This window comes from Rattus norvegicus, chromosome 18, assembly GCF_036323735.1.
Source record: "Rattus norvegicus strain BN/NHsdMcwi chromosome 18, GRCr8, whole genome shotgun sequence".
NCBI lineage: Eukaryota > Metazoa > Chordata > Mammalia > Rodentia > Muridae > Rattus > Rattus norvegicus.
In genome coordinates, this window is record NC_086036.1 from 1,421,231 (window position 1) to 1,437,826 (window position 16,596).

The 16,596-nt window shown below is 34.8% G+C and overlaps 1 protein-coding gene across 3 annotated transcripts in view; it reads right to left on the minus strand.

The window, feature by feature from the left end:
- The window catches only part of Rock1 (Rho-associated coiled-coil containing protein kinase 1), a 121,859-nt gene that overhangs the window by 33,871 nt on the left and 71,392 nt on the right, over window positions 1-16,596 (minus strand). For 2 of the 3 annotated variants that reach the window (NR_171200.1, NM_001389239.1), the window contains exons 11-16: window positions 14,647-14,707; window positions 11,468-11,556; window positions 7,461-7,509; window positions 2,088-2,223; window positions 369-460; window positions 34-280 (exon numbers count right to left, since the gene is read on the minus strand). Coding sequence is in view for 2 of the 3 variants with exons in the window: in NM_001389239.1 (NP_001376168.1) it covers window positions 34-280; window positions 369-460; window positions 2,088-2,223; window positions 7,461-7,509; window positions 11,468-11,556; window positions 14,647-14,707 (674 nt within the window). In the remaining variant the exon portion in view is untranslated. The remainder of the gene's footprint in view (window positions 1-33; window positions 281-368; window positions 461-2,087; window positions 2,224-7,460; window positions 7,510-11,467; window positions 11,557-14,646; window positions 14,708-16,596) is intronic. The other variant, XM_006254401.5, reaches the window with a different exon arrangement.

Sequence of the window (16,596 nt, forward strand, 5' to 3'; positions counted from 1 at the left end):
GTGACATATATTTCACATAAGAAAAAGTATTACCTTGAAGGTCTCCAATCATCTCAGAATCATGGCCTCTGTCTCTTCGCTCAGCTTCCAATACAGCTTGCAGCTGGTAGTAATCCTTGTCTGCTTGTGACTTGGAATTCTCTAACATTCTGTTTCTCTCCTGTAACTCTCTGTTCAGAGACTCCAGCTGACTAACTGACTTGCTCATCTCTGTGTGACTCTTCCTTAATCTTACAGCTGTGTCTGATTCTGTCCTAAGTAAGTCATTCGCTTCTTCTAACTGTTAAAAAAGAAAGAAAGAAGGTTGACCAAACACCATGTTTCTTTAAATTAACTATAATTTAAAGCAATCCTGATGAAGAACCGACCTGCTTCTGTAACTGTGTCAGCTTCTCATTAGCAAGCTGTGAGCTCTGACTTGCTTTCCGTAAGTCTTCCAACTGGTCCTTTAGTGTAGAAACTGGAAGTTTAAGATTATGTAGAAATTACATATTTTGTTAGGAAAAAAAATCCATCTTTTTAGTAATAAAATTTATTCTTAGACCACAACAATCAGTGAAATTAGGTCCATTCCCACTCCCAAAACAAATTCTATCTTACAAGTTCTTATATTCTAAATCTATCAAAAAGTAGAGCATGGCTTTACAATAAAGTAAAACAACCATTTCCAATACTATAGTATTCCAAATTCTTTTATTGCCTTCATGGGACAAATCTATTGGTGTAATAGTACAAAGCTACTTTTGCAGAATCCCCTTGCCCGCAAGGGGTGATTTGATCTACCCTGAAGGCTCTTCTCAAATACAAGAACTCAAATTATTCTCCTGCCTTAACTCCTTCCTGAGTGCTGGGATATAGGAATATACCACCAAAGTTAGTTATAAAGCTAGTTTTTGACTTTTGAATATCAAAATTACTTGAATAATTCAGTATTTTTAAAATGGTACAAAAATCAAAAGATAGTAAATGGTAGAATAACGAGGATTCTCCTCTACAGTTTTTTTTTCCCTTAACTGACTCTTCTACAACTACTGTTTTTCCTTTTTAGGTGAATCTATGAATCAAACCCTAAGATGAATCTAAATATACCATATATGCGTATCTACAGAAATATATACATATTTAGTAATATAAGGAGATGCTTTTTCTTTTGTTAAGCTGTTTTTTATGAGAGATATTCCAATATCTATCATGGAATATACTGTTTATACTTTTATCAGTTCTATAAGAACCCTGTATAATATTCATGAGATTGCATACATGTATGTACATTTATAAAATAAACTAGAAATAAAATCATTGTTATCAAATGGCATAAAAACACTTCTAAATGTAATATAATTGCAATACTGGCATGAAAATATAAAATTCTAGCCAAAGGTCATAGCACATGACTTTAATCCCAGGACTTGGAAGATAGAGGCAGATATAAATTCAAGGCTAGCTTGCGCTACTACTGGGGGTGGGAGTGTGGCAACTCTAGCTTAACAGTTCTCAAATGAGCTTGTTAGAAATGTCTGAGTTTATAGAAATACTGTTGCCAGATCATGTATCTATATCATAATTCAAATAGAAATCTTTGGACTTTGGGTATGAATAGTCTGTTTTTAGGTTTTTTTGTGTATGGGAGTTCTGCCTGCATGTATGCTTGTGCACGGTGTGTGTATAGTGTGTGCGGAGGCCAGAAGAGGACACTGAATACCCTAGAACTGGAATTACAAGTGCTTGTCACTTTATGGGTGCTGAGAATTGAACCTGGGTCCTCTTAAAAAACAACCAGTGCTCTTTATTACAGAGTCATCTCCCCAGCTCTGATATTTATGGTCTTCAATGATTCTCAGATGATTCTGGTATGAACATAATTGTAATCATCATTATCGTAGCTAAATAACATTTACAGGCTTTAGTAAGTCATAAACGTAACTGAAGATTTGGGTTATTTAACTTATCTGCATATTACTGTAGTTAAGGCAACCTCATGATAAAGACGGTTCAATATTAGACAAAAATATGGGTGGAGGGCTGCGGTTATAGCCCAGCAGTAGTGTCTACCTAGACAGTCCAACGTTTTAAAAAGAATAATTTACCTTCATTTTCTACATTTCTTCTTTTCTCATTTTCCTGTTCCACTTTTCTTTGGTACTCATTAATTCTATGTTGTAGCAACATCTTTTCTTTCTCAATTTGAGACACCGCAGATTCTAGATTTCTTCTTTGATTCCCCTAAAATTATAATGACAACAATTACAACTGACACACAGTTCAGGGAGTATTTTGCTCTTTAAAAATATTTCAGATGAAATCTTAAGATCCATTTTTTGCTTAAAATCAGATAGTATATTCCATTTTTTCAGTTGTGCTTATGTATATGTGTGTATGCATGTGTGCACATGTGTGGAGGCCAGTGGCCACTGTCAGGTGCCTTCCTCTATTGTTTCTCTTTATCACTTGAGACATGGTCTCTCACTGAACCTGTGCTCAACAACTGGAAGACTGGTTGGTGTTGAGACATAGAGATGCAGCTCCCAGGCAGGATCAAGTAAGGACTGGTGACAGGTGCAAGTAGGGGCTGGAACGCCACCCGTGAGAAGACAATGTTTCGTCTGAATAGATGTTTTTAGTGCTATGCTGGAAACTACTGCCAAAGTAGCAACAGTAAAAAGTCTTAAAATAGTAGCTACCATAATTCCAATCATTCTTTTATTTCTCTTCAGCAGATTACTAAAAAATTTCAATAATCACATGATTAAGAGGATCTTGAGACAAATGACATCCCAAATTAACAGGCATCCATACATATAGTTTTTGCTGAATAATCATAATAGAATCTTGATTCATATTAAACTGAGTAGATGAATTAATACATGAATACAAATGACAGTTAATACAAGCAAATCCATTAGTAAAATTAAATCTACCTATTAAGAACAAATATGGCATAGGAATACAAGTAGTAACCCTTTCTTTCTTAAATGTGGTTAAAATTATATTGAGAAGCAGATTGAGCAGTCCCAGAAAAGCTTCCATTAGCAAACACAACTTCTTTTAATGCAGTGGCAGTCTTCCACAAATGAGTTTGAAATGCAGTAGGATCTTCCACAGAGGCCAGTCGATTATCAGGTTGGCAGTGAGCTTTAGGGCCTACCTGTCTCTGCACTGCTTTCCCGTCATAGGGTTCCAGTCATACTCAGCCATGACCTGAGACCCGGGGAGTACATTCTAGTGACAGCTTTGCAGTAACATATAAAACATGTCTTACAAAGTAAGACATGCCATGATTTTGTTGCTTTGTTTTTGTATTTGAAATGTGGCATCAGGAAATTTTGCTTTTCTATGTGATTTTTCCAAATCTCCCTATCTGTAAGTAAACATTATCTTTTATGTAGATATTATCAGAGATTTGTAGAGGTGATATAGATGGATCTCCATAGTAGTTTCACTTCTCTAAGATTGTCATTTTAACTTTAAAATTCAGTGTGCATGTGTAGGTCTGAGGAACTCAGGAATCCATTTCCTCCTGCCACTTTATTGGGTGGTACTTCAGTTATCAGGCCTACATACAAGAGCCTCTGCCTACTGTGTCATCTCTTTTAACTTTAAATCTAACTTGAAGCTGCGCACGGAGGCATTCATGTGTAGTCTCAGCACTTGGAAACTTGTTGGTAGCATTATAACCATGAGTCATCAACTCAAAGCTCTTAAAAGCTTTATATTTTTATATTTGCTTAAATCTACTATTAAGTTAATGATCACAAAGTATGACACATTAAGGTTCAAATTTTGGCCCACAATTGCTCCAGTACTGTTTGTTGAAGAATTACCTTTCCTCCACCAAAATGTTTTTGCAACTTTGTCACAGATTAGTTGACCATAATTGTGTGGGTTTCTTTCTTTTTTTTTAAAAAAAGATTTATTTATCATGTATACAGCATTCTGCCTGCATGCATACCTACAGGCCAGAAGAGGGCATAATATCTCATTATAGATGGTTACAAACCACCAGTTGGTTGCTGGAAATTGAACTCAGGACCTCTGAAAGAGCAGCCAATACTCTTGATCTCTTAAGTCAAGATCATACAGTTTTGATCATTGTGTCTCTTGCAAAAGACACATAGACAGGCTTTCCTCTTCTTCTCTGATCCTTTTTTGGTTATATGTCCTGACCACAAGTTCTAGTACTAACTGAATAATGATGAGATGAGAGATGATGTGTTTTTGTTATTAACAGACCTTGGGGGAAGTACTTATTCTTTTACAATTAGATATGATGTGAAATATTGGTTTTAATATATGCCATTTTTCAACTTGAATTTTCTGATAATTTTTACTGTGAATAGATACTGCATTTTCTCTAATGCCTTTTCTGTATCAAGTGATAAGATCATTTGGTTTTTCTTCCTTAGACTTAATATGATGAATTTAAGTGACTGATTTTAAAATATTAAATATTAAATAATATAAATGAATGCTGCATCCCTGAAATAAACTAGTTAGGTAGATTATCTTTTTTTAAAGAATTATTTATTTATTATATATATGTACACTGTAGCTGTCTTCAGACACATCAGAAGAGGGCAGCAGATTGCATTACAGATGGTTGTGAGCCACCATGTGGTTGCTGGGATTTGAACTCAGGACCTCTGGAAGAACAGCCACCTCTCCAGCCCGCATAGGTTATCTATGTGCTGCTGAGATGTACACTAGTATTGTGCTAAAGACTTTGTAGTTGTGAGTGGTAGTGATCTCTAGTTTTTTCTATAGTCTATATAAGGTTATTAGTCTAACAAAATGAATTAGGAAATGTTCTTATTTTGACGTGTTGTAAATTATTTGTTGTTTTCTTTAAACTTGGCAGAATAATCTAGTGAAGTTATCTGGTCATTGAGATTTTCTTTTTTTGTGCTGGTGGGGAAGAGTTTTAAAATGATGGATTCACTCTCCTTAGCGTTATATATACCTATAGAAATGATCTTTTCCACACAGAGTTGTGGCATGCTAGATTTTTCAAGCAATTCCTTTAATTCACATTTAAATGACATGTTTAAATACAGAGGCTGACTCTCGCAGCCAACCATAGAACTGAGAATGGGGACCCCACTGGAGGAGTTAGAGAAAGGATTGAAGGAGCTGAAGGGGCTTGCAACCCCACTAGAACAACAATACCAACCAACCAGAGCTCCCAGGGGACTAAACCACCATCCAAAGACATACCCATGGCTCCAGCTGCATATGTAGCAGAGGATGGCCTTGTTGGGCACCAGTGGGGAAAGAAGCCCTTGGTCCTGTCAAGGCTCCATGCCCCAATGTAGGGAAATGTCAGGGCGGGGAGGTAGGAAAGGGTGGGTAGATGGGTGGGGGAGCACCCTCATAGAAGGGGGAGTGGGGATGGAATGGGGGCTTATGGACAGGAAACCAGGAAAGGGGATATTTCAAATGTAAATGAATAAAAATTTTCAATAATAATAAAAAAGACATGTTTAGAGTTGTTCACATCATTCCCTCACAACTCTTTTTCATTCGTGACTCTGATTCTTTCTTCCTCTGTCAACCTTGCTGGAGATTTACCAATTCTGTGGATCTTTTCAAACAAGTTCTTTTGTTCCACCCATTTTCTTCCTTGTCATTTCCAAATGCAGTGACCTCTATTCTTTTCACTGTTTTTGTTAAGATTCGTCATTATCAACTTTCCTTCTAATATGAACATGCATGCTATATAATCTTTCCATTAGGCACTGTGTTAACTCTATCTCACAAATTTTGATTTTGTATTTTTTCTTCTTTTTTCTTACATTTGATTACATATTTTCAATGTGGAAAGCTTTACAGTTTTTGAAACATAAAAAACTTGAATATATAATCATCATCCCAATGTATTTTTATCCCTCTGAGTTCATCTTTTTCTCATTTGACTTTTACATGTTCAGTTTTCCTGTTATCTACCTGTTACTCATTCTGGCCTGATTATATTTTGGTCAGTACACACTATCATTCTGATTCCTTTAAGTATACTTCATGGCACAGACAAGACTTATCTTGGTATGTGGTTCTTAAGTACTTGAAAAGACTGTATATTCTGCCACAGTTGAACAGATGATGTTAATGATGTGGTTATGTTCTATAAAGTCTGCTCTTGTTATTTTGAGGCCAGGAAGGAGGGACCCATAATATTCCTACTATTTATTTATTCTCTGAGACAGGATCTGAAGTGTTCCAGGCCAGCACTGAACTTGCTATATACTTAAAGATGACCTTGGACTTTTGTTCTCCCAGCATCCATTTCCACTGATCCCAGCACATGCTAGACGTGTGCGTCTGTAGAGCACTACATACAGGATTATAGGCATGTGCCAACATCTCTATTTTATGAGGTTGTGAGAACTTAGGCTACTCAAGCACTCTGTCAACTGAGAAGCCTGTGGTGTTTCTTAGAAATCAAGTACCTCAGAGCTGGTCAGCTTTCTTCCCACTTCTCAGGATCGCCTCATATTTGTTTTACATTTAATGTATAGGAATCTTACCTGTACTTAGTAGTAAGAAGAGGGAACAGTACTTTCACTTTGCCTCTAAGTAGGAATATATTAATTTAATAATTAAGACCTACCTCTCGATCTTGAACTCAGAAGGATGAGTAACTTAAGCATATATATAGCTTATCTGAATTTAGGACTGATTCCTTAACCAATCAGAATGAAATATTGAGGGCTAATTAAGACTAAGTTCGTACTGAGACTAATGGAAAAAAAAGTTGTCAAAATCTTGAGATGACTACACTTATATCCTAAGCCACAAATTAAAGAGAAAAACATCACTAACAGGTAGAATTACTACCCCAGGGAAGAAAAACAGGACAACGTAAAATTTATCAAAGATTAAGTCTAAAAGACAAAGGATATTTACATTAGAAGAAGACTATAAAGATTGTCTATTTCTGCCTAAGAGAGTCATCACAAAATAGAAAGTTAACTAAGACTAAAAGTTTATTATATATTTGTGCACAAACATCTATCAAGAAACACTGTTTCTCTGCTAATTAAACCAGGCTGATAGGAAATCATAGAAAACATGAATACTTGTAAACTCAATTCTAAGCCCTACTAATCCTGTGGTACCATGTCTGTATCAATCATTTGAAGTATTTCTTATCTTTCTTCCCAGTCTGCCTTTCTGACATAGTTGTAGCTTCTACTTTTGATATCTTGCTTCTTGTTTTTCAGCTCTCAAAAACCACAAAGTTGAAATTTATGTACTAAAATTTCAAAATGGTCTTAGAATAAAGTTGTACAAAGGGAACCAAAGTATAATCCGTAAACTTAAACCTGGAATCTAAAGTAAAATTTTCATCTTAATCTCTCATTATGCTTTGTGATTTCAAATGAAACTGCCTCTAGAAACGTACCCAAATGAAAGGGGGAAAAATGACACAAAGAAAAATTACTTGTACTTAGTAAATTAAAAAGTACCTCTTCATCCAATTCTTTCATTATCTTGTCTAGTTTTATGTTTGAAGTTCTGTAAAAACAAAACACAACAAAATACAGATTATAAATTCATTTATTTTCATAACCCAGTGTTAATATCAACAGTCTTTTTCACTTGATTGTCTTAAAAACTGGGGTGTGTGTGTGTGTGTGGTCTGACTGGTCTAATGAGACGTGTGCTTCTGTGGAGCAATAAATATATTTTTGAAGGCACACAAATTATGTAAGATTAAAAGGTGCCAATTACACCAAAATACAGATAAAAAGTTTAAAAACATGTATAGCTCAGTGTTTCCTTAGTAATATTCTAATTGGCATGGTACGTAGCAATAATTTCAAAGTAGTGATGAATACAATTGAGATGCAGTGATAATGCAGCAATATCAATAACAATACTGGAAAACATCTTGTCTTTTATTGGCAAAAACTCATAGCTACAGTCTATTATCTATAGATTGTTGCTTGGGGAAACGAAAAAGAAAGCTCTGGGGACAGCAGGATGATTCAGCAATAACAGTGCCTTGGGACCCAATCTAACACCTTACACACATACATACATACACACATACATACATACATACATACACACACACACACACACACACGTGTGCCACAAATGCACGCCTTTGTACTCATACACACAATGCTAGTAAAAAAATTTTTAAAAGGTAATATTTTTCTCTTCCAAGTTTAAAGACCCCCTGGGAAAAGGTCTACGGATCTACCATTAAGAATTTCTCAACTGCAGGTGGTGATAGCATGTGCCTTTGACCCCAGCCTAGTCAACAGAGTGAGTTCCAGGACAGTAAAGGACATACAGAGAAATCCTGCCTTCAACTCCCAGCCCTGCAATTTCTGAACTTCCTAATCAGTATGCTATCAAGTAAAAGCCACTCAATCTATCCTAAAAGACTAAGTGAATAATGAGAAAGTGGCATACATCAAATAAGTAAATGTATGGGTAATGTAGGCAAAGTCTGAGATCTACCCAAACTGCATTATCTCCACCATTCTTTGTCTCTAAGCTAATTCTGACTTTCTCATACAGTGGTTCTCAACCTGTGGGTCATGTCCCTTGGGGGTTGCATATCAAGATATTTACATTATGATTTATAACAGTACCAAATTACATTAATGATGTAGCAACAAAATTTTATAGTCCTATACAGATCCCTTCAATATTAATTTCCTTTTCTTCTAGAACATACAAGTACTTTATATCAACAGGGAATTATCCTTGACTAATCTTCCTTTTTTGTTTCTTTTAAACAAAACAAACAAAACAAAACAAAAAAACCAAAACAAACAAACAAGTGAAAAATTAAGAAGTCAAGTTCTGCCAATTACCCAGCGAGGTATTTAGTCTGTAGGTGTGTGTATACATGTGTGCAGGTGCGCAGTGTGAGTATTTAATCTGTAGGCGCGTATATACATGTGTGCAGGTGCGCAGTGTGAGTATTTAATCTGTAGGTGTGTGTATACATGTGTGCAGGTGCACAGCGTAAGCAGAGTGAGGCTCCTAACATTGACATTAGGTGTTTTCCTTGATGATGCTCCACTTTTCTACTTAGGCAGTCTCGGAGTGCGGAGGACCGACCCTCTCTGCACTGGCAGTATAGGTAGTGCCATGCCTATACTATACCTGGCCTGTAAGATGGTGAGTAGATGATGGAAAATCATTTTCCAATTCTTTAATGACCTTCTGTATATTCCACCATTCTTAAGGTAAATTTCAAATTCCTTTGTTGAAGAAACAAAGTCTTTTAAGATGTTGACTGTCCCGACTTTCCCAGGCTCATCTCCGTCTTTTCTTCTTATCGAACAGCTAATCAACTCCCCTTACAAGACCTCCACAATGTATAATTCCTGGATTTTAACACTTTCTTCTAAAGAACACTTTAGTCTTCTCACCCAACTTTTTGGTTCTGAGTTTTGAAAACATTCAGTAAAGTTACAAGTTATATCTGATGATATAATCCTCATTTTTTCTTTTCTCTCTTTTCCTTTCCTTTTCTTTCTTTTTCTTTTTGAGGGAGCAGGCATAGTCTTATGTAGTCTAGGCTGGCCTTGAACTTGTGATTTTCCTGTTCTACCTCTTCAGTGCTGAGATTATAGGTGAGGGGGATTAACCATGGTGTTCTTCTACCATGCGCTATACATTACACTGTATCATTTTATTCTTCCTAACTTACCATGTACCAATTAATTTATAATTATATTGCCTTCCCTAATGTTTACTAGCTCCACATAAATAGGGGTCATATCTTCTTTGACTTAATACTATATTGTTGGTATGCACATTATTTGGCACAGACTAAAATCTTACTTTTTAAGATTTATCTATTTTATTTATGTGAGAACACGATAGCTGTCTTTAGACACACCAGAAGAGGGCATCGGATCCCATTACAGATGGTTGCTGAGAATGGATCTCAGGACCTCAAAGAGCAGTCAGTGCTCTTAAACTCTGAACCATTTCTCCAGCCCCACAATCTTTGGTAAATGAATGTAATTAAAATTATCTGAATGCCTGGGCTAAAAAAAAATTCTTAATCCTCTTGCCTTCGCTTCCTAAAGAGTTGGGATTAAGTCTGTCATTTCCTTTTCTTGAGGTTACAAATTTTTCTATGATCACCTGCTTTGGCTATTCTGATTTCTTCCTCAAACCCTTCTTCACCAACACCTACAAAATTTTAGGTTTTCTAAAAATTTTTAAAGATTGTTGTTTTATTTTAAAATATGCACACATGTATGCCTGTGTGCAAGTTATGTAAACACTTGAGTGCAATGTCCACGGAGTCCATGAGAAGGTGTCGGATGCCCTGGAACTGGAGTTACAGATGCTTGTGAGCCACACTACATGGCTGCAAAAGCAGGAGCCATCTTTACAGCTCCTAAGTTTTAAAGTAGAAATGTCTTAGTATTTTCATGTTTGTATCTACTCTTTCCTCCCTTATTTCTACACTTCACTCTTAGAAATTCCTTCCAAATCCAGCTGCAGTTGTTTGTTCATTACATGCTTCTTGCCTTTTTAATTTTAAATTATACAGTTAGCTATATAATATACCAGGAAAGGTAGGCAGAAAAAAAAACTTAATTATTTTCTATGCTTCTAGTATTCTCAAGTTTTCTCAATACCATTTACAGAATACTAAATCTGCTACAATTATATTTCTTACTCAATAATAGTCATAAAATATAATTATAAAATTATTTGTAGCGAAAAGTTTGGACATTATTTTGAGTTATTTTAAAATACCTTGATCATCATCTACTTCAGTAACTTTCAATCTCCTACTGCAAGCCTTTAATACAGTTCCTCTTGGTATAGTGACCTCCAACAATAAGTCGCTGCTACTTCATTGCAATTTTGCTGTTATAAATTGTAATATAAATATCCAATATGTAGGATGGTCTTAAGTGATCCCTATGACAGGGTCATTTGACCCATAAAAGGGTTGCAATCTACAGGATGAGAGCCATTCTATTCTGTAAATACATGTTACCAAAAGAATTTGATTCAACCAGGAAACAAAACAATTAAATCAATTATACTCTAGAAAATCTCAGTGGAAGAATGAAAATTAGTCATTTTAGCTCAGAAGATTATTTTGCATTTCAGAAATTCCTTTCAATTAGCTACTTAAAACATAGTGGAGGGAAATGAATGTGGCAACTAATTTTTAAAAACCTGACAAAAACATTTCTGTACCTAATGCCAACACAAATGTTCCTTACTCTTCTTTTTGCAGTGCTGGGGATGAAACTCAGGGCCAGGGCCCTGGGTATGCTAAGCACCACTCTACAGTCAACCTACATGACAAACTATCAGTATTATTGTCAATTCTAGCCAAGAAGCTTTTTATGGGTGTGCATAAGTAGCAACTTTGATATCCTCATCTTCCATATCCCTCTAGGTGTTGACAGAGTATACATTCTAAAATATATACCTAACTTCTAATTAGAGTTTCACTGAAGGACAGTCTCACCTGCACTTTTGCTCCATTTCATCTTTTAATTGCATTTCATTATGCAGTTGTTCTTCAAGCTTGTAGATTGTTTTCTGTAAACTTTCCTGCTTTAATTTAAAAGAAAAAAATCCTTCATTCTGGTAATATTCAGAGAAATTAAAAGTAACACTTTTATTAACATTTTATGGCTGTTTAAAATAACTAATTTAATCCTTTACCTTTTTGAATAATGTTAGTTCGTATTTTCTCAATAGAGTTGTGCATAATTCAAATGTATCAAAACATTAGCCCACTATGTACATTTTTATGTTTTACATATAAGTTAAAAATATGTAATTCAAAGACATAGGCACAAAATATTACGATGTGGTGTTAATAAGACTGCCTACAGACTGTACTAAAGTAAAAGAGTCACTTCTAATTTTACCAAAAATATAAATGCTTTAAGGTGCACCTAACAGATGGAAAAATGAGCCTAAAGGAGAAGGAAGTAGAAAGGAGAGAGAGAAGAAAATAGGATGTCAGATAATGGGGAAAAAAAAATCAAACGCAGCACAAGATAAAAAATATCACTAGGAATTAACTCATACCAATCTTTAAGAAATAATGGGGCTGGGGATTTAGCTCAGTGGTAGAGCGCTTACCTAGGAAGCGCAAGGCCCTGGGTTCGGTCCCCAGCTCAGAAAAAAAGAACCAAAAAAAAAAAAAAAAAAAAAGAAATAAGTAGGACCATTGTATACACAGTATGACATCATAAAATAATTAGTATTCCAGGGCTAGGAAGAAGGTACATTGGCACATGATTATAATCCTAGTGCTAGATAAGATGGGGAGGAGATAGGATGATGTGCCTAGGGTTTGCTGCTCAGCTAGCTTAGCTAATCAATGAGCTCCAAGATTAAGGAGAGACCTAGAATAAACGAAAAGGTTGGAGAGAATAAAAGACACTGAATCTGACCTTTGCATATACACGTGCACACACGAATAAAAAAAATTATTTTTAAAAATGACCAGAGCAGGAAGAGTACTACCATAGAACTCTCCCTTTTCTCTTTTTATCATTATGTTCTCTTACATTCAAGAGGAAATATATCAAAAGAATCTGCTTCACAAAAATGGCTGCTGGCACTGTGGAAGTGGAATCAGAAGTTCAAGGTCATCATAGCTAAAGGCCATCCCAAACTATCTGAGGCTATCTCAAGAAACCAAACCAAAGCCAAGTAAAAATTAAATAATACTGGGGAAATGACCCAGTTCATAGACTGCTTACCTAGGATGCATGAAGCCCTAGCTTCTAGTCCCTAGTACCACATAAACTAGATATAAATGACCCATACTAGTAATGGCAACACAAGGGACTGAGGGGCACAAAGATCAAGTTCATGCTCATCTTTGACCAGACACTGAGTTTGAGACCAGTAAGAGCTACACAGAACATTGTAAATGGGCTCAGTGGTTATGAGCACTTACTACTCTTAGAAGGCAAGAGTTCAGTTCCCAGCACCCTTATCAGGTAGTTCACAACCACTTGTAGCTCCAGTCCCAGGTAACTTGATGGTCTCTTCTATATTCCACAGGTACATGCACTCACATGGTGTACCAACCAACATAAACCCAGGTATATATAAACGTATGCATTAAAAATTTTTAATCTTGAAAAAAATGTAAGAAACAACAATTAAAAAACCCAATTGTTACTCCTTTGCTTCTTGATTAAAAGCATATAATCAAGATGATGAGGATATATAGTTCAGTAGTCAAATTTATATTGAACCTGGCTTTGATATCCAGTACCATAAAACACACAAATCAAAAAGCAAACATAAATAAAATACATCTATGAGACAGGCAGTGGTGATGCATGCCTTTAATCCTAGCACTCGGGAGGCAGAGGCAGGTAGATCTCTGTAAGTTTGAGGCTATCTTGGTCTATACAGCAAGTTCCAGGACAGCAAGGACTACACAGAGAAACCCTATCTTAAAAATTAAAAAAAAAAAAAAGTGTCTTGTGTACACCAGGTATTTTAAGGATAACAAGATAATTATTCTTAGAAGGAGGGAAAGAAGTCAGGTAGGCTTGTCTTTTCAGTCACATGAACAACAGAAAGAATTCCTAACTAGAACATACCAAGTTCCTTAATAATATGCTTATTTATCATATATAACAAATTCCAAAGAATGAAGAAGTTAAGTTATGCCGGCAATACTAGTTATTCTCTATTTCCCCAACTCCTTTTCAGTCTTAAAGATCTACCTTCTACTTTTCATAAAATCTACAGATTACACTGTCTGGGTCTGTTGTGCTTAGTCTCAGACAATAAGGGAAAATAAAAAAAAAATTAAAAAGTAAAAAAAAAAAAAAACAAAAAACCACAAGACAGATGGAGATATGAAGCTACTCTCTCAACACTCTTGTTCTACATTCTGGGCTCCTCTTTATCATGCCAAACTTCCTCCTTGCTTTCAGCAGTAGAAGAGCAATGGCTTTTCACCGCTGTTAGTAAAAGGGCGCTTTCCAACACTTTACTGTCTGATTGATGTTTGTAGTATAACATCCTTTTACTTAAAACTTTTTAAATTTAATGCATGTATACACATAATGTAGTAAATATGTCCACTGAGATACTATCCAGTCTTTAAAATGGGAAGTCTAATATATAATGCGATATGGGTGAATTTAGGTAAATGAAATAAGCCTGTCACATAAAGACAAATATATCTAATTCCATTTATAGGAGAGAGTAGAAGAAATTGAGAGACAAAGTAGAGCAGGTTACCAGGGCCTGAGGAAAGGGTGATGAAATGAGTAGTTATCATTTAATACAATTTCCAGCTTGGACTAATGATTTAAAGGATAATAATTGTTAATCAGTAGCAGTTTATAATTTCTTAACTATTTACATACATATCATATATATAAATATAACATATATGATACTCAGATAAGAAATACTGAATAGATAATAATTTAAGTGTCATAAATATTTAAACTAACTGCACATTCACAAGCAATTCATATGCTTACTTAATATCACACACAAATACATTAACTGTGAATTTAAAAATAAAAACCAGGGGTTGGGGATTTAGCTCAATGGTAGAGCACTTGCCTAGCAAGCGCAAGGCCCTGGGTTCGGTCCCCAGCTCCGAAAAAATAAAATAAAATAAAAACCAAACTGAGAGTAAGAAATACCTACCACGTTTTTATCCACATTGGAGCTAGATCTGTTCTCACTGGGATTTGCTGAAGGTAAGTATCTATAGGGTGAGGGTATGGAATTTAAAAAGAAAATAGTTTTTAACATATAGTAACGAACAATAAGCACTGTGTGCCTGTTTTATGTTCAGTGTTATACTAGCTAATATTTTAAAAATTAAGTACGTTTAATTTTTATTTTAGAAACAATATGTAAGTTAGATAGTTCCTAAGTAACAATTATAATTCAACGTTTTTTTAATAGAAATTATATATCAATATTTATACTGTTCAGGAAAATTAAAAACAAAAACTAGCCAATTTTTAAAAATACTTAAATGAAAACATTAATGATGCATCGACAGCAAAAACAAAGTGGTATTTATTACACTAAGTAGTGCAATAGTTGCTGCTGAAATTCAAAGAAATCACAACCTCAGTGCTCTTCTTCTATTTTGCTTTTAACTCCATTAAAGTTTAGCTTTTTATTTCTAAAATCTTTACTCTTAGTATCATGAGAAAGAGAAGGATTCCATATACAACATTAACAACACACTTTAGGCTCTCTCACTGACTTTTTTTAATAGATTTTAGATTATAATTATATATAGATTTTAGGTATGCTAAAATCCATAAAATAGCACAAAAAAAGTGCTTAAGGCCAGGAAGCTCCATAGTACCAAAAATCCTGTCTGGGACTCTGAACTAGACAGAGCAAGAACTTTGCAGATTTAATAGATTATATAATTGCATCCTACAAACTTGTAGTAAAAGGCTGAATGCAGAAGGGGAATACAAGGACACCATCTTTCCATATCCTCTCCACCTTTATCTTGTGTTCAAGAGCTCTTTGTGTTGCATATAGTGTTGCTTTTATATAAAATGTGGATATCTGAATAACTTCTATAAAAGTCTTTAAGAATACAGCTGAATATACTCAAGGTATTTTGATAATCATTTTTTATAGTTACCCTTTAGAAATAAAGCTTTTGGATTTCAGGATTCACAAGTTTTCTATCTCACACAAGCATATTAAAACTTAACATTTGAGATTACAGTAAGCTAGTAAATATTTTGTTGATTGTTTTTAAGACAGAGTTTTGCTCTTTGTCACATGTATAGTCAACACTATATTACAGAATAAGACACATGTACAATGAAGAAATGTAGTGAGCCCAAACCTGCGTCTTTTCTCATCCTTCCATGAACTCAGATTATAGAGATGTACCATCATGCCCAACTGTTGATTCTTTATGAAAAACACCTGCATTTTCACCTTTTCATGTTTTAAGCAACTACTTTTAAAAGGCACTACATTTCTGCACACACGGTCTAGGTAGACATATACCCAGGCCTACACACATACATATAAAATAATAAAAAGAAATATTTACATTAGACTACGATACTTAAGAACACAATATATCCTATTTTTAAGAAATATAAACATTACTTAGGAACATGAATCATGAATATAAAGGAAAATCAGAAAATACAATGAAGTGTATGATAATGTAGTACAAACTTTAAAAATTAACTTTGTATAGAGAAACATAAAGTAATTAATTGCTAAACTCATATAGAGAATCCAAAAATACTGGGGATTGTTTGTCAACATATTGTTTTCATAAAAATATAAAAGTACCATTATACCCTAGATAATTTAAGATAGACTTTAAGAAAACCTATCTAGAAGATCTCCTGTTTACATAAATCAACATAAGGTAAATACAGTTATTATGTAAGTGTCAGGAGGAAGAGATTAAACAGTAGGTTTTATTGTAAAAGTTCAAGTGTGAGCTAGCTGGTAGTGGATGCTGCTCCAGCGTCCAGTGTAGCACTAAGAAAATCCTGCGGAAGTGAGTTTAGGAGGCAGAACTACACTGCCTTCTTGATTTCTACAGTACACCCAAATCTATCATTATGAAAGTTCTGATTTAAATGATAAGAC